Source organism: Rhyacophila brunnea, unplaced genomic scaffold (assembly GCF_057557595.1).
Source record: "Rhyacophila brunnea isolate RB1 unplaced genomic scaffold, BYU_Rbru_1.0 scaffold_15, whole genome shotgun sequence".
NCBI lineage: Eukaryota > Metazoa > Arthropoda > Insecta > Trichoptera > Rhyacophilidae > Rhyacophila > Rhyacophila brunnea.
In genome coordinates, this window is record NW_028232806.1 from 34,807,912 (window position 1) to 34,831,305 (window position 23,394).

Sequence of the window (23,394 nt, forward strand, 5' to 3'; positions counted from 1 at the left end):
TTTTACTAAAATAGGTTTTGACGAATACCGGTATTAATACCGGTATTCAATAAGAAATACCGGTATTGTTATATTCATTCGGTATTGCAATCCTTACTACAGGGGTCCAAATAGACCGGGGCTCATCGGAGCTCAACTGCGGTTCGTGAAATCCACGAAATTATCGCTTTGTCTCATGTAGGTAATAACTAATTTTACCGTATGAAGTAGGCCATATAAAAAATCTAACATGCCGGCAACATAACGGCCATGGTTTTGATTAAAGAGATTAAAATAACTACGAAGGGCTTTCATTATATTATTATTATCTAGCTATCAAGGAAAACGTTTCATTTTTTTAATTCTGTAATGATAGTTTAATTTACTTTATTCACTTCTGAAAAGAAATTATTATATTGTTCTAAAAAGCAGGTTGGTACTCTCTACTGCCTTAACTTCCTGTCGCATTAATAGTGAGCTTGTCGAAGATATTTTTTGAAATCTCTGAACAAGAAATCATCCAAGAAAGCCAGGTAAAAACTGTGGTTTTGCTGCAGGAGTCATAATCAAGCGGCTCCAAGTACTGCTGGAAGCATTAGCGTGTCTTTCATGAGAAGGGTATCAGGAGAAATGATATTCACTTTTTTTGTGTTTTGAGTTAAGTATGTGATGTGTTAGCCAAATATATAATTATTTTCATTATGCATTAACAGACTTGTCGAAAACCATTAGAGTTCCAAGTAAATTAATGTTGATACAAAAATTACCAGTATGAGAAAAAACAATAAATGTCTTACCCCTTTCTATTTAAAAAAAAATTATAAGTAGGTATTCGTTATTCTGTTTAATAAACCTAACCTAACCATGACATGAAAATGCGGTACTGTTCGGTTATCAGGAATACAGCGGAAAACACATTTTGAAAAAACCCGATATCCTGGATTATTCGTTAGTTTGGGTTAGTTTAGGTTAGGTTAGGTTAGGTTTGGTTAGGTTAGATTTGGTTAGGTTAACCTATCAAATAATCCAGTTTATCGGCTATTTTCAAAATGTGTTTTCCGCTGTATTCCTGATAACCGAACAGTACCGAAAATTCTCATTCGCTGCTGACTATTTATACCTATAATGATTTTTTAATTAGCAACTTTAAAATGCACGTTAATTACATCGATCGGCCGCCTGGTCATTACGCGCATGTGCGTCTTCAGCGTCCAAAGTATTAATGAATAATTGCCATATTTTTTATTCAGTTTTTAACTTTAAAATTCAAATATTGCAATAATTACACCTGTGGACAATGATTGTTTTCTCCCGATAGGTACTCTTCTTTAACAGTTTCAGTATTCAGTCGATACATTGCACATTAACCTGGAACACTTCTAATATTGACAAATTATTTTTCAAACTGTAGGTATCTACCTGCCGTGATGCCCATTTAGTCACCTATTCAAGAAACCCATATACCAAACCTGTATCCAGGTGGAGCCTTCTATAGTTTCCCTATAAAAATTATCGGGTTGACCAATATGTCATTTTTGTATGGTAGGTATGTCTATTTTTTTCAGAGGCTTAGAGCGGACCCTTTATTGAGTTGCTCCGCTCCGGGACCTAATATTTGCTCCAGTTCCGGTCCAGGGTCTGCTCCGCTCCGGGTAAAAAGTTTTAATACCTATGTGTTATAAATGTACTATAAAATAATCGTCATTTTCATTATTAATTCTATTAAACAAAATTACCGCCAGCAAATCGTCTTGCATCTATTATATCTCGCACGTATTTTCGTTCGGCCAACATACCCTAGCATACCACATAACGCTACTGAACTAGGTAGGAAAATTTTTGTTTACTTAGGTAACTTGTTATTCCAATTAAGCAAATTACATTTTTCCGGAAGCATTTCCTGAAATGAAAATTTGGTAAATATGAAAACAATAATACTAATTAATTAGTAAGTAGGTACAGCGCTTTTTCCCACCCTCAATAAATAGCCTAACGATTAATCAATACTATAGTTATGTATTATTATAGTATGTATTAACAGCCTAAACGACGTTACCGCAGAATTGAGTTATGATTGACACTAAGCCTTCTAATAAAACCTTCAAATCATATATCATATTATGTATAAGAAAAGTATTCACTTTGAATTATTAATTATTAATTTTGTAGTCGACGTGATATTATAATGCCATATCCAGCCAAGATACTCGTACATCAGACCATGGGCTCCACATCCTAAAGAGGGCCTCCTACCTATCGCTATAATATAGGTAGTGTGAAGATCTACAGCTGTGTATTCCAAATAGTGATGTGAATTTTTGTATTTTTAATACACCCACTTGATTTGTGGAGTTGTCAAATATAGACAAACAATAATTTTATTATAAATTGCATCGTACAACTACGTATTTGTTAATGTTTTGTATGATTGATAGATAGATAAAATAGGTTTATGAACATTGACCTGCTAATGAACGCAGCATATGATTTCAATTTCAATTTCAATTGATTTATTTTTAACATATTGTGGACATTACAGATTATAATGAATGATTTAAGACGTTCACAACATGACATGAAACATAATTATAAAGAAGAAAAAAAGAATTATTTATCATAATATTATGCTGCGTTCATTCAGTTCGTTCGTTCGTTCAGTCAATGCTCATAGCTCACGTTTTATACTAACATGGATATGTTGGATATTATGTAAGAAAAAATCTTATTTAGTTAATTATTTATTTCATAACATAACAAGTTATTACAATATTTAGGCCTATACACCATAATACAACAAACAATAATGTAAGTATGTACCAACAAGTACCTAATCACAGACAAAAAGGGGAATGCTAAAACGATATCGAGATTGCTGTCAAAAGAATGTTAGGGGTATTTTTAGAAAAAATGAGTTCGATTGTTTAGAATGTCATCTATTATAATATATATATATATTATTAGTAAAGTAGTTAGTGAAAAAATATATATGGCAAGATCAATAAAATTCTAGCAATCTCGTTATGCTTAACTAATTTTTAAGTATTATTTCTAATTGCTCTCCTGTAAATTGTGAAAATTATCAGTTAGAAAGCTCGTTATAGGTAAGCAGCAGCGCTCGAAATAGAAAAGTTTACGAACCGGAGCGCTCGTCAAATTTTCTGAAGATATTTACATAGTCATCAAATCATAATATGTGTATTTTATAAAAATAAGTGTGTCAGATTTTCTATTCTATGGCCTATCTAGCTCAGACGGTCAACATATTTTTTCCACGGGACGGAGCGATAATTTTACAAATTTCACGAGCCGGAACGGCACTCCGGTGCGTTCCGTTCCATTTCGAGCCCTGGTAAGCAGGTACCTACACAATATGTTTACAAAATTCAATATCACAGCCTTCATTTTATTTATTTATTTATTTATGAAAACAAAATATTCTAGACATAACAAATCAAAATTGCGGACGTTCGCAACATGAGATTTACATTATAGCAAAGAAAAAATAAAAAAAACATAAACAATTTTATACAGTAAAATAAAGTTTCAAAAACAAAATACACATCACATCATTGAAAATCTCTATGACTTTAGGGAGTGCATTGACTAGTCTTGCACTCCTCGCTAATGGTGCCTGGCTTGACTCGAGGAAACAGTGCTGACACAGAAAAGGTCATGGCTGCTGCGATCATGTAGGTAACTGACAGGCGCATATAACTTTAAATTTTTTAGTCGAGCAGAATTGCCTATACACCCAGTTAAGTACTGAGCGTGCAAAACTTGATAAAATTATTAGTTAAAAATAAAAATATTAAGCAGGTAGGTAATTTCGATTATTTAAAAATATTTAAGAATAAATATATACCTAATAATTATTTACTATTATTATATTAAAAATAGATTATTTAGGTATTATCTAATGTTCATCATTCAGTTTTATTTCGTCAGTGAGCCTTTGATGTTTTATCACTTTTAACCCATAGCTTACGGGCCGCACATAATTGTGTTTTTGCTAATTACTTTTCAAATGCAAATTAACACGTTAATTACAAAATTATTTAAAAGGGCCCGTAAGCATTATGTTAATATCATTGTAGATATTATCACAGGGTTCGAAATGGAACATTTTACGAAAATATAAATATAATTAATTATTTATATTTTATATGTATTTTATAAAAAAAATAGTGTGTCAGATTCTATGTTACATCGTTACATGGCCTATCTAGCTCAAAGGCTCAAATATTTTTTTCCACGGAGCTATAGTTTTGGGAATTTTATGAACCGGAACGGGGCTCTGGTCCATTTCGAGCCCTGCAATGGCTTGTCAATCCCGTGAGTATGACTATCCAAGTGTGCACTATTCCATTTTTAGTTTCCCATCGCATGCCCCTCTCCAACATCCACTATTCATCATTTGGCCATATTTAAATGATTTTGAAATCATTATAGGAAAACGGTACATGTTGCTTGCTCTAGTATTGATGCCAAGAATATGGTGACGAATCGCGGGATTTGATATTGAAAATCCTTGTCGGCACATTGCATACTATATTATATTTATATATGATGGGTCCATCTTATTTGTTTTCATTTATGAAATTCAAAAAGTTGGCAGAGTCAGTGAAGACGATGAAAAAGTTCGGGTCACAGATGGAATTACTCTGTCGTGACTTACTGACGGAGACGATTCCTCGGAGATAGTAGGAAATTTTATTATCTGGCTGCAGGCGAGGGAAGACAAGTCCACCGCCACTGTCTCCATTACATGGACTCACTCCTGCAATTTATAATGGTGACAATAATCCAAATGGCTATATTATGGGCATTTAAATTTGAATTTGACAAAAATTACTAATTATTAAGGGCCCACATGCGCCACGTAGGTCAAAATGGAGATTTTTGATATTTCCAGAACATAAGCCGGGACATTCCTTGAACGTTGTAGATAATCTTTTTATATAATTTTGAAGCCTTATTATCCTTTATATTTATTTTAAAGATTTGATGACTGCATAAAGTATTTTTATTACATAAAATAGTATTCTTTTAAACATCTCCATCTAATATTTATCTAATTAATCATATTTCGGTACATCCATGTGCAGTGGTGTTAATATTTTTTAGATTTATTAATTTTTAAACGCATTACTATAATTAATGTTAACATTATAAAGTGAAATATTTACGATAAAAAAATATATTTATAATCTCTGTTATCCCAAATTTTATCCCAAAATTAGGCATTGTATTATTCAAAAATTGGGCACGATTACCACATTTGAAGATAATTCTAAAGATATTGATTACAAGCTATGTCTTTGATCATTCAAATGTGATAAAACCTCCTACGAATAATGATTGTTTTAAAATAATTATTGACCTAAGAATAAGGTAGTATTTTTTTGAAATACGCCATTTCTATTGGCATTTCCCAGTGGTTAAGCTACAACATACGGCCGTAGCCTTCAATTAACAATCGATATCTGAAGTAGGGGGTAAGATCGTATTAACGCGCGTGTTTGAACACGTAACAAACCGAAAAAAATGGTTGCCCTGATTGTGAGCGATTGTCCTCCTTTTTTCCCACCTACCCCCGAATCCAGTATTATTGTCACAAAACCAAGTGACCGGCAATCATGGGCCATGATAGACCGTGCTGCAAATAACATTTAGTTACTCCAAAACCGCCGAGCGCGTAGGCTTGCTGAAGCTGTCGAGCTATATCTGATACGATACGAACTTGGTCATGTTATATACAGAGTGATTTAAGAGTTAGCTCAAGACAACTCGTGCGTAAGCCTGTTAACGCTAAACCACAGTATATTGATTAACTCAATTATTATTATATAGATTGATTCAGAAGTAGTTCGTGGATCCCCGCTGAGTCAGCTTGATATAGTGTGACCGTCGTTTAAGTGATACTTCTGAATACATGCCAAGCCGTGATACCGGCTCCCATCATTCATATCACCAATCATCATCATTCATCAACCTCACATATCATCCATAAACGGTGTAACATCAAGTGCCGCCCACCGGGTAACCCAAAAAAACAATACCGCGAGAGTGACAGTGCAACCAGACCACGGAGCCATCATCAACATCACAAAAGGTCAGACTGGCATTCTGTTAAATCGCCCCCACCCCAAAATCCACCATCCACTCCTTAAAATTACAGTCCACTTGCGAAAAGCGCCACCAATTAATAAGAGAGCGAACCGAGTTGCCTCTCATCACGATGAGAAATAGGCAACGTTGGCCCTGGGCCACGTGGTGTTAATGCCTCAAGAAAATTTCAATCTGGCTTGCTAGTTCTTCAAGCCAACCAGAATCAGCGATCCTGGAAAGCCAGTAAAATAACAGCAGAGCAACGGAATGCTGTCATGGCCTGGAAGAATGCAAGAGGACTCGAGAGTGACAATGATTCATGGAGGCGTCGTGTAGTGTCCACATGCTCCAACAAATGGTCGGATATATTCTAAGATTATAAAGAACCATATTTTTAATTAACAAATATTTTATAACTAGTTTAAATTTTAATAACTAGTTATTTATCTAATTTAATTATGATTATTTTATTTCATATTAAATTTGTGCAAGAAAAGTGGCAAAGGTGTTGACTAAACTTGCAATAATTTAGATAGCCTCGTTGTATACAGAATTGACTAGAGAGTTACTTATCGGAGTTATCTCGGATAACTAGTTGGAAGAGCCTTAGCCGGCTCTCACATCTAAACTCGCCTCGTCTGCTGCACACCCATAAATCAAACCTTCCAAGAACGTCAATCCGGTGTTGCATATGAAGACCGCGCAGATCTACCTGGCGACAGTCGCACGTAACCTTAGAAACGTGTAGATATTTGGATGCGGCGATCGGCGAAACATTCGTAGGTGTTTGTATGCGTCCTGGCGTCTTCGACTCGCAGCCCGAGAAGCGTGCAACTTGTCGATTGCAACAGCAGATGTTTTTTTTAAACTATACAGTCGCATTCGACCAATCTACGGAGCTCCATATGGCAACATGTGTTTTGTGAATAACGATGACGTCAGATCGACGTATTCGATAAGTTGTAGGTGAGACGAGTTTTGATGTGAGAGCCGGCTTACAGGTACATATTTTATGCTATTACCGTTACTATTGCCAGCGCAGAAAGTGTCATTGCTCACGAAACGTTGATAGAATGTGGCGTCGCTCAAGACGCATGTAAAATCGTCAACAACTGGCAACGCGCCTGCGGTCAATTGTTGTGAGAGGACTTCTTTTTCATTCAGTCCCCATCCGACAACCTGTAACATTATGAATTATAGTAGAGTTGCTTGAAACATCAGGGTTAAATTCACACTTGAATGGGCTCTGCCAGCGCCATCTTTAGATTAATAAAGCCTGAGCATATCTTTTTGTACAAGCAACGAGTGGTCCACTGTTCAACTGTCAAAATCAGATCCCAGATTGCTTGACATATTGATTCACCCTTTCTCGTTTCAAATTGAATTATAAAAAATTCTCAAATCAAATATATTAACAAATTATAAATAATATACATTCCTGTTATTCATCAGCTGTCAAAGTCAGACTAGTCCTTCACACAAAAACCGGTGGTAATATCGATTTACAAAAAATATGTGGCATTGATGTAGTGTATGTTAATGCTAGTGTATTATTTATCATGTAACTTAAACCATTCCCTGTGTGACCACGACAGACGCGTCAGTATGAGCACTCTATAGAACAATGACAGGCAATGACAGGTCAATCTTAGACAACAACGGAAGGGGCGGAAAAAGTAGGACCAGTCGTTGTGAATGTATCGGCTTTCTACTTAAGTCGGCAATGGTCCTGCGCATCTATTCTATACACAAGACTGCTTTCGGCTGCTACGGTAGCTATCTAGGGTAGGACAGTATCGAATTATTAGCACTTATTGTAACAATTACAATAAGTTAGCCGTCTAAATAGTCAAAACTGTCTTTATCTCTCTAAAATTTAGCACAGTGAAGAGAGGTGCTGTTAAAATATAGCGCTTGTTGTAACAATTACAACTAACTTATTGTAATTGTTACAATAAGTGCTATTTACCGGAGATTCGTTTTCTACATGAAATTTTATTAAATCATTATTTACAATACTTGCACTGCCAATAGATACTTGCCTAGTAAGTAGAGTTGGGTTTCGGGTATTCTCGAGAAATTTTCGAGATTTCCCATCCCGAATCTCGAGAATTGAAATTTTTAACATTTCGGGAAATCTCAGAGATCTCGAGAATCTTTTATCAGGATTCGGGATTTCTTTATTATCAAATATTATTTGAAAAAAAAAAACGATTTCCCATATGAAAAAAGTGGACATAAAGCACAAAACGTGCAAAGACTGATCGGGGCATTTAACACAATTAAGCCAACGTCGACTCAAAATGAGCGCAATTTGTGCAACATCAGGAAATTTTGTGTCTCAATAGCGTACGCGATTGTCAGACACAGCGATTGACAGTCTGTGTTTTTTAAAATTCTTTTTTAATAAGACGTAAGTAATGTTTTGAATTATTTTTGTTTTCCTACTTTTATTTTGTTTGTCTTCTTACATAAATAAAAAAAACATATTTTTTTGGAATTTGTCTGTTTTTACACTGATTTTAGGGTTTTTACAGTTTGTTTCTCGAGAATTATTTTCTGGAAATCCCGAATCTCGAGAATTCTAAACTTCATCATTTCGGGAAATCCAGAATCTCGAGATTGAGATTTTCTCGGGAAATACCCAACTCTACTAGTATGTCTAGAGATCACAATTATTCAATTGCTTTAAATTGTAATGTACATAATTATTATTTACTTTAAATAGTACGATCAAGATCACTTTGTACGCAATTATTGAAGACCTAACTGCTGCGTAAAAAGATTTTATTTTAATGAGAGGTTGGTGGTTAGTATTCACCTTGTCCGAACTGTTTAGATTTATTTTTTATTCTACTATACCTTTTTATATATTATATTCTATAGTGTAGATCAGGATTTCCCAAACTTTTTCTGCAATGGAACACTTCGCAAACCCCGAAATTTTAACGGAACACTCAGTTTATTTTGTAGGTTATTTATTAGCGCAGCTAATATAAATTGGCATTTGTCGTTAAACAGACAAGATTTGTCAGCCGGTCAGTTAAAAACAATATACCTACCTACCCCATCTTTTTCATGCGCACGGTGTGAAAAAAGATGGTCCTCCGTCTGTATCTAGATCATGGCCCCCAGGCTCAGATCTTTGGCGGGCCCCCTATTTATCGCTAAGGTTAAAGGCAATATGACGATCTACAGTTGCATATTCCAAATGGTGTTCGATGTAAAATTAAGGGTATTTTTAGCAATTTTTCGTATTTTTTTTATTTATTAATATTTATATATAATTTTATGTTGCACAATTATGGAAATGTCAAATATGGACAATAATCAAAAATTGTAAGTATGGCAAAACTACATATTATTAAATGTTACTATGCTTAAAGTGAAACCGCGCCATAGGCGACATTTTTTTTACTATTAGTGCATGTTTGTGATGTGTGTTTATCTCACTTGGCTGGTCAATCTCTCACGCCGGGCCCCCCGTATGCCCAGGCCCCCAGGCTAGAGGCCTGTCAGCCTATCTCCCTTGTGGGAGCCATGACCTATCTAGATACTCGACGTCATAAACATCAGTGGAGATTGATCATAACTCGCCTTTCAATATGAAGTAGATTCTTTAATTATTTTAGTTTTAGTTATTTTACTTCTACTTAGTAGAAGATCTTTAAATGTGTTGCAGTGTATAAAATCTTTCCAAATGGAACGCGGAACACCTATTCAGGTTCGGCGGAACACTGGTGTTCCGCGGAACATAGTTTGGGAAACCCCGGTGTAGATAATTAAACAATAAATTTACGTTGTTTACGTCGACAGATCGTTTTATTGACTGCGCACGCGCGAGATCGCAATACGACTCCGCTTCGTGTATCATTGCAGCGGTTAGAATGCGTCAGTTTATTTAACATCAACCTAAAATATATAATATAGTGACTATGTTCTTTCCGACGTAAATAAAAACTTTTCCAATGTCGATAGTATTCACCCATATTTCCTTAAGGAATCGAGATCATCCGTTGTTTGTTCTTCCAAGGTATATAGCTAACCTACCATTGGTAACTCTAATTAGGAGGCTATAGTAATATGTAGGCTATAGTATGTATGTATGTAGGCTGAAGTATGTTCAATCAAATCCCTTCAACGCATCTATTATATACACAAGACTGCTATCAGCCACTATCAGCAGCTATCGAGGGTAGATTTTCATTTTTTATCGAATTATTAGCACTTATTGTAACAATTACAATAAGTTAATTGTAATTATCGGCCGATAGCAGTCTTGTGTACCTATAGAATAGGTAATTAAGTATTTGGAATTTGTGTTTTATGTAGGTTAAAGGGATGCATGGATTGTATTAAAAATATTATATTGTCATTACCGTTCCCGTTTTTCCGATTATGGTATTTTTGCTGATTTCGTTTTCGGGCCATAGACAAATCGGTTGGACGTAGTCATTAAACACCACTCGTGTCTTCAAACGAAGAACAGCGATGTCACCTCTCAGTGGATTTGTAGTGAAATCTGGACTGATGGCAGTATTTGATACCTGAAATTATTTAAAAAAAATATTTTTCTTTTTAATGTTTTCAGATACACATTTATTCATTAAGAGTTTAAATTAATTGTAAATTATCAAAATAAAATGTCTCAAATTGCAAGCTTCGTATTTTTCCGCTAGGTGCCTCTGGTGGTTACATGTAAGTTGTACGTATGCAGTTCATCGTGAGTAGGGAATCCAATCCCGAGCCAAAATTGTAATCCCGGGATTTCGGGATTACAATTTGACAATCCCGGGATCCCGGGACTGGTCCCGGGATTGGCATTTTTTCCATTGTTAATATAAAAATTTTATATTTACAAATAACATTGATAAAATCGGTCAAAAATAAATCTAGTATAATTTATACTATTTAAGACATTTATTGTTAATATTGTATACGTTCAATCTTGGAAATACACAAGTTTAACGGAGTAAATAATATTGTAATTTAAATAATAATGTGAATTTAATAGGAGTTTGCTGTTTCTGATAGTAAAGACTTAATGAATGTATTAGCGAGATTTAAAATAGTAAAGCAAATAATCATGGCGTACTTATGGCCTTTCCGCTTCATAAAACTAATTAGTCAGACAAATATGAAACTGCCGTAAAACGTATGATATCATGGTGGAATTACTTTGTTAAAAGTGCGAAGCATTGTTTTTTCCAATCTTTCCATTTTTAATGATTTATGTGAAAAAATAAAATGAATCGGCAACCTACACATGGGTATAAATCAAACTTCATTCAAACTCAGTTTATTTCTAATGTAGTTATTTTTTATTAAAAGTATTTTTTCTATTATATTTTCGCTTTTATTTTATTTTCCATAAAAATTGATAAAAAATCAATCCCGAAATTCCGGGATTATGTTTATCAATCCCGAGATTCATAAGTATCGAAAATAGCTCGGGATCCCGGGATCTCGGGATTCGGAATCCCGGGATTGGAATTCCTAATCGTGAGACACTTATTCGTGCGCCGCAGTACGTGAAACATGAGTTCCTATAACATTTTATCAAATGACGAGTTCTTCGTTGAATATTTCACCGTGGAATACATTTGTACGTATCTTACAAAATGCGGCGATAGTTTGCAAATAGTACTGTTCAAATTATATTAACCCTAACTTAACCTAGTAAAGACATCTCATAAAATTCGCCACATGTTGTAGCATACTCCACGGTGAAATGTTCAACGAAGAACTCGTCATTTGATTAATTAATGTTACACGAACTCATGTTTCATGTACTGCGACGCACGAATAAGTGTCCTGCGGTGAACTGTTTAAGTACAAATTTCCGAATACGGCTTCTGGTATGTATAGACATCGTCTTAATACTAACTAGTTATAGGTACATTATCCTCAATATTAGCAGTTGACATGTAAGCATTAAGGGTTTCGTCATCGCTGGTCTACACTACATGAAAATCACAATAATTCTTACTTCTCTCTCTTGGGATCCGGGATCTCTTCCCAATAAATTATATTTTCCCAAAACGACCAAAAGTAAATCGTTTGAAATCACTTGTCCACGGAGTGGCACGCAATGTCCAGCTGAAATTATTTTTTTGATTATTTAACTATTCAGGCCGAGATGCATAGACGTCAAAATCAATGCATTTATCAAAATATAATGATAGATGCATAAACATTAATAATTAGGAAGGAAACAGACAATCAAAATTGTTGCCATTTAAAAAAAAAATGATAGTAAATATATGAACACTAAGTACTAAAACTATCAATTTAATTATTTATTAGTGGTTAGTTGAATAAATTGACGCATCGTGGATACAGTATACCCAGGGCTCGAAATGGACCGGAGCGCACCGGAGCGCCGTTCCGGTTGGTGACATCGATAAAATTATCGCTCCGTCTCGTGGAAAAAATATTTTGACCGTTTGAGCTAGATAGGCCATGTAATAGAAAATGTAACACATTTATTTTTATGAAGTACACATAAAATTTGATAACTATGTAAATATCTTCAGAAAATTGTCGAGCGCTCCGGTTCGCGAACTTTTCCATTTCGAGCGCTGATGTATACCTACAATGTCTTCATTCGTATATTTTTTATTGACTTGGCAATGGTGTCTGTTTACAAAGTAGACTTCAATAGTGTGATGAATATAATTTTACGTATTTAATACTGCTCGATTGCGAGTATAATTGATACATATTAAAAATAATTTACCTTTTTGCAAATGTAGGTATTTAAAACAATTTATACAATTCCTACTTGTTAAGATAAGACATTTAATGTTTAAATTAATGTTTATTCATTCTACATTAAACACTTAACACTGATTACCCGAATAACAGATGATTAATGTTTAGTAATAACTAAAATTTTATTCATATCGATCTAAGAATATTTTTAACAATTGGGTCCCTGTAAAAAAGGATATATACAACATATTTTTTATTACCAACAAAAATTCGATAACATGAAAAATATGTAGTAAGGTACATATAATATAATTATATACCTATACGTACCTTCCTCCATCACGGTTACCAGTGGCGAAGGGTGGAGGTAGGCTGTTAAAATCCGACATAAATAGTGCATACGTTTTCAGTAATACTTATTTGTTTTCGTTGAATTACAGATGGTGTTGGTTTGTTTTTTTTTTAATTCATTAAACCCCGTCTAAACCAAACCATAGTCGATAAAAATATTCTTCTATCTATAAAATATCTTAAATTAGGCATATTTTGATGAACTTTAGATATTTTATAGAAAAGCGAATATTTTTTTACTTGCATCTACTCTACCTATGGCTTGGATTATGCAGGGTATAATTGAACTTTAAAAACTAACAAACACTATCTACTTTTTGTAGTATTAGTTCAATGAAAACAAATACGTTTGATTGACAAAGTTTAGTGTGCACTATTTATGACGGATCTTAACAGGCTACCTCCACCCTTCGCCACTGACAGTTACCAAGAGTCTCTAAAAATACCTGTAATTACTGCTGATTCGGAGATGAGGGATCCACCACACACATACTTCTGGCTGGATTTATTGTCAGTAAATTGGTATATGGCAGTGTGCCATGGCCAGTCTCCGTGCTTAGTCGCTTCCCCTTTTATCACGAGTTCTGTATGCTCAACTCTTCTTCTTCCACACCAAGCATAAAAGTCTTTCGGTGACTGCGTCACTGTACCGACGGCTTTGTCGGCCACTGGCTGAACCCACGGATGCCACTGAAATTAGAAGTAATTCTGTGCTTTAGAGTTTAGATGATTTAGGTGACTGCTTCCGAGACGTTTCCAAACTTGAAAAATTGCAGGTGTGTCTTGTAACTTATTTGCGCCTCGTGATAATTCCGATTTAAGCCACACACACACGATAACCACTTATAGTGCGATAGCTCAAAGGAACTCGTAGTTGAGCATGCCTACCAACTGTGGCGAGGGGTGAAGGTAGACTGTTAAGTTTCGACATAAACAGTGCATACTAAACTTTGTCAGTCATACTTATTTGTTTTCATTGAACATCTACCAATATATCTTTAAAATATTAAGCACGTATCATTGCTGGTCACCAAGTACGATTAAGAGCCACGTAAGTAAACCAGACATCGTGTATCCCGACAAAAATTTATCGAATATATCGGTATTATTTGATTTTTAAAACCGATATTTCGGTATCGAAAAATACTGGGATACCGGTATTACAATTCCTACTTGCAGGAACTTTACTATGCTTTGGGTAAAATTGAATAGGTACTCAATTTCTGAGAAATACACATCGTTTTAGCTTTAGATACAATTTAATAATTGTGTGATTGGCTGAATTGCTGATTGGGAACTGTTTCGAGGCCCCAATTTAAATCTTCTGACGAATTGGTCGCATCATCTGAAAATGGCTGCTGCGTATAAGGTGCGACCCAGTAAGATATCTGGTAAGACGGCTGCACGACCTAGGCGGGGATGGATTCAACACTATCATTATTATTAATCTTACCTCTCTAGGATTCTTGCAGACCTGCGCACCATTGAGAGTTACAGAGACGATATTCGGGAAAGGTTTGTTCGGTGGCGCAGTCACTTCGAAGGCCAAAGATTCTGGCACTTTGGGAATGCCATAAGTGTTGAATTTGAAGGTTTTTCCATCAGCATAGACACTGGCCTTATCACCGTCCTGGAAGAATTAATATTTTTGTCTTATCACAAAACCCTTGTCAACGCCGATATCCATGATACGTCATGTTATTAGTAAATTAAAATTCATATTGGTTGAGTCAATTATGGTGGCCCTCATTCCTTTTTTCCTACCTACCAAAAATCCCAGTTATTCTCCAAGACCAGGCAACCAGCAGTCACGGGTCATGAATCGACAGTGATTAAGTTTACATTCAGTTACCTTAAGACAGCGGACGCGCCTAGGCTTATTAAAGCTAAGCCGTCGCTAATACAAAACTGCCGAACAATCTGAGTGAAGTAAAATTCACGTTGGCAATACGACGCCGTAAATTTTCTAAATGCAACAAAATTGGTCATTGTGGCGACCAGGTCGGACGGTCTGATGGGCTCAACTGGTAGTTGAACCGACTTGTGCAGCTCTTCCCTTTCCGTACACATTTTAGGACATTCCCAGAGGATGTGGTTTACATCTTACATACAGTCAGGCCTGCACACAGATTTTTTTATTAATTTTTTAGGCGGCGGGAGGGGTAGGGTTAACAAAATTTTGTTGGTGCCACTGAATTTCACATTTACCCCGCTTATTGGGTAGACTTTAGACTTTAGAGCTTTCCGTCACTTCAACCGTGAAATTTCACACTTTCCAGGTACATTCCACATACCTAGACACTGCACATTTTGGGTAAAGCTATAAGCACTTGGCCTGCATGTATAACTAAGAATGCTCACCTAAGAGTTATTGCGAGCTATCGCATTCACAAATAGGTTATCGATTTCGCGTGGCTAAGGACCGTTTCAGACGGGACACAGGTGTCGCGCTCGATATAATATAGGAGGCTTTTGTATTCGAATAAAGAGGCCTTTGTATTTTTTGAACGCCCCAGATCTAATGAGTCAATGCATATTTTTGCGTTATAAATTAGAACATAAAACTTGCTGCGGTAATAAAAACAAGTGTATCGGCGGCTTGAGAATGTAGCGGCCGACAGAAAAGTGTACTGGACAGCGTTGACTCATTAGCTCTGGGGCGTTCATAAACATTATACAAAGGCCCCTTTATTCGAATACAAAGGGCTCCTTATTATATACGAGCGCGACACCGGTGTCCCGTCTGAAACGGGCCTTAGAATGTGGAGAGGAGTGGGGACAACCCCATCGACAGACAAAATATCATCTGAGTCACAATGCTCAATCATGATGACAAAGATGAATAAGTTTAGTTATATATCATTTCCCTCAATAGTTTGTATATTTTCCGTTTCTGGAGGGTGTAGCAAAACACGTGGACACAAATAACATGCTGGAAAGAGGCCTGAACAAAAACGAACCATAAATAATGCAAGTGAGAAAGCATTTGGCACGCATCTATCTCCGAAATATCCGTTAGAGTAAGATAGAACTTCCACGGCTAAATTAAATATTTCTTGTACACATCGCCGGTAAATATTGATTTGAATGACTACATTCGTTTAAAAATTGCGACCACATGTTGCTGAAATTTATTGTTGTTGTGTTAAATATAAAGTTAGCTTCTTAATTATTACCACGTTTTTATTAGCTCGTATTCTTGTTTGTGCAGTATAAATTTTTTCTTGTGTGTCCAGTCCTAGCAACTAAATTATTAATATATACGTGCGTTACTATGGAAATCAATATGAAATGTCTAGATGACATTTCAGTATTCTATATTTATTCAGTATTTCTATCAAGTACAAAAAAGTATTTATTAATACTTTAAGTTAATAATAATAAAATTTTGAAATAAAATATAACTGCGTTATATGCAAGAAATACGGCTTTATTTTGCCTAAAAATACCCGCTGTCTTTATATTATTACTCTAACGTTGCTTTGGAACTAACCACTTAAAAAATACAATTACGAAGTCTGTGATTCAATTTCTGCCAGTCAGCAAACTAACCATTATCTATGCACCTGCTCTCACTTCGCCTTAAGATTTATTCATACTATATATCTAATTATTGTATAACTTAATTGTATTAAAACAGTGATCACGGAAATAACGATTTATCTTTCATTCTATATAATATCCAACTGACTCACAACCTTCGACAAAATAACATCATGTCGGATCGATCTATTCGTAACATATTGGAATCCCTGCTGAGCATGACATTTATTTGCGCCACTCTGTATAATACCTAAATAGTGCATATTATTATGTAGGTAGGTACGTATAGTGGAATATTACGGAATAATATTTTCATAAATCATCATTCATCATAGAATATTATAATATGACGTATGCAAACGAAAGGCAAGGAGATGATCAGGGCTTTAAATCGGAACTGAACCGAAAACCGGAAAACCGTTATTTTTGTCGGAACGAAAACTGAAAATAATCGGTTCTTTCGATTTAGTACATGTTAAAAATGATATTTCTCCCCACTTCAGTTGTAGTACGCGCAATACGTCTTACGTCTTGGGGCTTTACCCTTGGACTCGTAGACTCTTGGGTCACTCACTACCAGTGGCGAAGGGTGGAGGTAAGCTGTTAAGATCCGCCATAAATAGTGCACACTAAACTTTGTCAGTTATCCGTATTTGTTTTCATTGAAATAAGACTATAATTTACAGAGGGTGTTAGTTAGTTTTTGAAATACAATTAAACCCTGTGAAAGCCAAGCCATAATAGATAATAGTGAAAAAATACTCGCATATCTATAAATTATCTAAAATTATGCAATTAAATTATACATAACTTTGAATATTTTATAGATAGAGTAATATTTTTTATCGATTATAGTTTGGCTTAGGCAGGGCTTAATGAATTTAAAAAATGAACCAACAATATGTGTAATATGTATTCTTAATACAACGAAAACAAATGGGTATGAATGAAAAAGTGTGCACAATTTTGTCGTATCGCCCAAAATATACCAAAACTATTATGGTTTGGTTTAGGCAGGGTTTAATTGGTTTTTAAAAACTAACCAATACCATCTGTAAATTGTAGTCTTAGCTCAAAAAAAACATATACGTTTGACTGATAAAGTTTAGTATGCAATATTTATGGCGGATCTTAACAGCCTACCTCCACCCTTCGCCACTGCTCACTACCATACATACGTAAGTATTATTTTTTTAATGTAGCACCGGGCTATCATACAATTTCCATAAAATGTTCAAAATTATGGTAAAAAATAAATTGTTAATACTTACAAATAAAAGCATTTAAAAATTAATCACCGGACGAAAATCAGAACCAAACCGATATATATATAATATACATTTACTTAAACCGGAATGAAAACCGAAAAAAATAACGGTTTGAGGTTCATTTGTTCACGAACCCAGATCCTGTCCTGATAAAAATCAGTTAACCTTATAGGGAGCGCTGTAAATGGAACCGTAACATAACCCCGAACCCCCAAAAAAATCTTGGAACAGAAACCAGGATCGGAACCCTTAATTTAGAATCTTGAGAACCTTCTTAAAAATTTAGTTTCAGAAGGTTCCCTTTTGGATTATTTTTGGTCATAATAATAAAGTTCATTCATGTTGAAGAGATTTAATGGAAAAATATATGTTTATACATTTTAAATAGGTTATGCTTTATAAAAGTCTTTACTAATTTGCCTGTAAGCCTAAAAATGATAAATTACATATGCTCTATCAAATTGCAAGGAAGATAGGTCAGGGCTAGCGAACCTTTTTACGTACGCGTGCCAAAATTTCCTAAATATTTTTTTTCGACTGTGTGACGTGCCGAGCGGTTTTTCATGGGGTAAGTTTTTAAAAATTCTATCAAAAAAATTATGCTATTCTAGATATCATTCACAGGACATCGCACACAGTGTATAGCTTTGTCACTTTTTTATTACGCCATACATTTTGGTCCACCAATTTTTAAAATGTCTGCCACAATTACTACTACTAGCTTCACCAAGTTTTTGTTTTGTCATTTTTTGTGGGTAGAAATGAAATTGTTTGTTAATGTATTTTTGTTTTTATTTGTTTTAATGTTTATTGTAGTTTGACTCTTTATGCACAAATTAACACCAAAATTGCTCCGATCGGATGAGGCATTTTCTCGCTATAGGGGTTTCAAGCATTATAAATCGATCAAAATTAGAGGTTCGCGGTGCGGCATTCCCCGCCGCCTGATGAGGTTAGTGCGATACTATTATACGTGACGCATAAACCTTAAGGACCGACCTATGCAATTATATATTGACATTATACGTTATGCTTATTCTTGAAGATTATTTACCTGCTTTTTTTTATACAATGCGATCTGTCATTAATTATTATTATAGGTATTTTTGTTTTCAAACAATATGCAAAATCATCTCCCGTGCCACCAGTGGCACGCGTACCATAGGTTCACCGCCATTGCCCTAGATAATTTTAAGTAGGTACATTATAAAGGTTTTTAAAATAACCGAAATCGAAACCTGTAACCGGGGTTTCAATTATTTTTAACGAAATTATTACGGAATATTAGTATATTCAGTATGGTCACAGTAGGCACTTACCAGAGTAATAGTTGCTTCCGTAACGAGCGTCATTTCAATTCTGGCCTCTCAAATATTCTTGTATTTACCAAGATTGAAATTTCCCCTCCAGTAATTATCCTTAGAAGGGGGTCTCCCAGTTTCCCTATCCATAAAGATGAATCCATCAGGGCACGGTATGAAGCCGTCCCGATGGAAGACATTCTACTTTCTTCGTCCTCTGTCTCCTGACATTGAAAACTAGCCAGGAAACATAACACAACTATAGGAAAAACTTTTCTGTAGAAACTTATCGACATATTAATTGTATGATAATACAAAGTTAATGTTAAACTATGTTCACGAGATGAATTGTTACGGTCAAATGATCATAGAACAAGTTTGCCGCGTTTGTATGGTTGATTGTGTACTTACTTGTATATATTATTATAATAACATAATATTAATTATTTTATATTTCTAAGACACAAGGTAAACGATGATTTTATATACTTGACTGACTGCAAATCATGAAACTAATAAGGAAAAGCAATACGAAATGTAATAATTTTGGTTTCTTGTTTTAAACGTCATTATTATTGAACAGAAATACAATTTATCACATTATTATAATGGAATCACTGACCAAATTTATGAAATATTTTGACAAGTGATTTTTGGAGTGATTGTTTAAGTCAGTGGTCCGCAACCTTTCTCACCCATGGCACACTCAAGGTCTTTCCAGAATTCCGCGGCACACCACATGTAAAACAATTTATACACCAAAACATGGACCCCACATCTTGAAGAGAGACTCCAGGCCAGGATCTTCGGCGGCTCCCTTACCTATCGCTAAGGTTAAAGACAGTGTGATACTCTAAAATAGCCCTTCTATAGAATTTTCGACATTGGTTGCAAAAGGGTTTCGAATCCAGTCGTGTTGATTGTATGAAAGTAATGATGAAATTTTTGAGACGGATCCAAAATGAATTGCCTGTTTTCAATGGTGGTCTGGTAGGTCCTTTGGTACATTTGTAGAGATCCTTGTCTTAACTCCTTATAATTTATCAAAGCAGGTCGATATATTTTCATACTGATCTTGCATTGTTTTATTAAGGCTATACTTCAGCTGGGGCACGGTCTAAAACGATCGTGACTACGCGACGCGAAGATTGTGCAAATGACGCATGCAGAACAAAACATAATTTGTCATAAAAAGTCAACATGCGTCCATTTAATGTTATGTTTATTGCTCTATTACTACTGATAATAATATATTCATTGTCATGTTTTCTTTTTCAAGTAAATGGGTAACGTTTTTTAGTCATCTTTACACGATTTAAGAATTAATTCCCCCGTCGCCATCACAAAACAAATTGACGTGTTCACAGCTCTACTTTCGCTCTCCAATTGCCAGCTTGTCCGAAATTTCATCGCACCTATAGTTGAAAACTATTTTCCGTTTCACTGAAGTACCGTCCTAAGTTCATGCAGATGCTCACATATATTACCAGCCATGTACGCAAATTTGGCTATTAAGAAACACCGGTTGCTGAGCACTGGTTTAAGTGCTATATCAAGTTTTTACCACTATATTAATGTATGTACGGAAAGTAGTACATACGGCTTTCGTTGTTTTATATATCACGAATTTGGCTATTCTAAAAAAATGTATTTTTCGGAGATGGTTTATTGTGCAAAAGAAACAAAAATAAAACATTGAAAATTTATTTCTAATTATTATTTATTCTTCATAATATTGTTGCGAAACCAAACAATGCAACAAAAAGAAAGCCTGACAAATCAGCGAAATGCCTGAATGATTTAGAAGTTATCAATCATGCCTCCACTTCCACTCACATTGATAACGAAAATATAAGGACCCAAAACAAAGAAAGAAAAAAAAATAACCAAAAACAATTAATATTGCACTCACTACCTCGTATCATAGCGATTGTATGAACATCGCATCAGGCGATACTGTTCTCTATATTATAATGCAGCGATTTCCAAACTGGGAGGCGCGAGTGTTGCAAAGGGAGGCGCGAAAAGTTTAACACAAATGTAGCCACGGGCTTGCAGTTTGAAAATACATAGTTTATAAAGTGCCTGGGGGCCCGGGCATAACAGACATCACAAATTTACTATAATAGTTTAAAAAAATCGCCTGCGGCGCTACATTGTTCCTTTTAAAAAGACTAAAATAAATTTAAATATATAGTTGTGCGTTGTAATTTGATCTGATACCTATATGATGATTGCTATAGGTACTTAAATGATAACTCCCGTGTATAATTTAGAAAACACTACTTTAGAGCACCACACTGCCCTTAACCTCAGCGATAGGTAGGTGGGCCCGCCAAAGATCCTGGCCTGGGGGCCCGCTTCAGGATGTGGGGCCCATGATAGAATCCATTTGTCAATGAATGATGATGAATTTGAATTGACTACTATTGAAATTGATTGTGCTGTTGTGTGTAGTACCTACATTCATCGTATGAAAAACAAATTAATTTTAAAATGAAAATGAAAATAATATAGGTAGGAAAACCTTGTTTTTAATTTCATTTTTATATTAGTACATTGTTGACTATTTAAAAGGTGTCTGTGTTATTTAATGAAATAAAGGGGGGAGGCGCCAAGATTAGATTTTTTTAAAAGGGAGGCGTAGTAACATAAAGTTTGGAAACCACTGTTATAATGTGTGATGCTCAAAAATAACCTAATAATTTTAATAAATTCAATTCAATACTTTGTCAATATCAATGTTAACTTCTGTTTCATTTACCAATAAATAATATATTCTTTGATTTTATTTTATTATCTTATCACTATATTAACTTACCACTATCACAATAAAATTAAGTCTTTCAGTGCTAACGACGCGCTAGGCGTTAGCATGATATTTAAATATGGTAATTAATTAAGTAATTATCTGGTCAGCAGTGAATGTGTTTTAACTTCCTTTACCACTATATTACCTTACTCCTCGGGTTCAAACAAATTTATTTTTATTTTAACAGCTGCTAAATTTACAAATCATATTTAATGACTATTATTCGGCCATTTAACTCACATATATTGCCATTTTAATATTATGTAAGTCATGGCCACCACATCCCGAAGCGGGCCCCCAGACCAGGATATTTTCCGGCCCCCCTACCCATCGCTAAGGTTAATGGCAGTCTGATGCTCTACAGTGGCGTTTTCCAAATGGTATTGGAGGTCAAGAAAAATACAGTGTATTTATAGCGCTTTTTTAACACATCAAACTATGGAGTTGAGTATGGAAATAAAATAGCGCCGTATGCGAGTTTTTTTACTATTAGACCAAATTAAAGATGTATGATTATCTCATTTACCTGGTCAATCCACCACGCCCCCCCCCCCTGAGCAAGGGTCCCTAGGTCCCTAGGTACCTATGATGTAAGTCCACTGCTACAATATACAATACTCAGCGCTCGAAATGGTAAAATTTACGAACCGGAGCTCTCGATAATTTTACGAAAATATTTACATTATATAAATACATAGTTACATAAATACATAGTACATCTAACTTTATGTATATTTTATAAAAAAAGTGTGTTAGATTTTTGTGTCAAATTAATTTTTCCACTTTGACGGAGCGATAATTTTGGGGATTTTATGAACCGGAACGGCGATCCGGTGCGCTCCGGTCCACTTCAAGCCCTGACAATACTTCTATACCTTTAAAATCTATCACGAAATTACCTCCCCTTACCCTGTATTGTTTTCAATTTTACATTTTTATTCACTATTTTAATGTTAGATTTGGTTAGGTATAAGGGTTACATGTAAGTTGTACGTATGCAGTTCATCGTGGGGCACTTATTCGTGCGCCGCAGTACATGAAACATGTTGTAGCATACATACAAATATACTCCACGGTGAAATGTTCAACGAAGAACTCGTCATTTGATTAAATGTTACACGAACTCATGTTTCACGTACTGCGACGCACGAATAAGACGTGTCCTGCGGTGAACTGTTTACGTACAAATTTCTGGATACGAGGTATAAGACGATTAATAGTAAATTTGTTTTTATTATTATTTTATTTTTTATTATGGATACAGTCACAGTTATTTGTTATTGTAAAAAAGACAGAAATAAAATTATATAATCACTGA

The 23,394-nt window shown here is 35.0% G+C and overlaps 1 protein-coding gene across 1 annotated transcript; it reads right to left on the minus strand.

The window, feature by feature from the left end:
• Positions 1-1,856: 1,856 nt before the first annotated feature.
• On the minus strand, positions 1,857-15,222 carry LOC147075266 (venom protease-like). Its single transcript, XM_085942913.1, has 8 exons — positions 15,151-15,222; positions 14,606-14,782; positions 13,599-13,842; positions 12,077-12,186; positions 10,467-10,634; positions 7,110-7,266; positions 4,655-4,756; positions 1,857-1,879 (listed from the first exon to the last, which is right to left on the minus strand). The coding sequence occupies exons 1-8, from the start codon at positions 15,220-15,222 to the stop codon at positions 1,857-1,859; spliced, it is 1,053 nt and encodes a 350-aa protein (XP_085799039.1).
• Between the last annotated feature and the right edge of the window lie 8,172 nt (positions 15,223-23,394).

Coding starts and splice junctions, on each gene's coding strand:
- LOC147075266 (XM_085942913.1), bottom strand. CDS start 15,222: ATGTGTACGGAAAGGGAAGAGCTGCACAAGTCGGTTCAACTACCAGTT. Junction 13,843..14,605: donor TCTGCAAGAATCCTAGAGAG/GTAAGATTAATA, acceptor TTCTAATTTCAG/TGGCATCCGTGGGTTCAGCC. Junction 1,880..4,654: donor CCGAGGAATCGTCTCCGTCA/GTAAGTCACGAC, acceptor TTTTCATTTCAG/GAAATGCTTCCGGAAAAATG.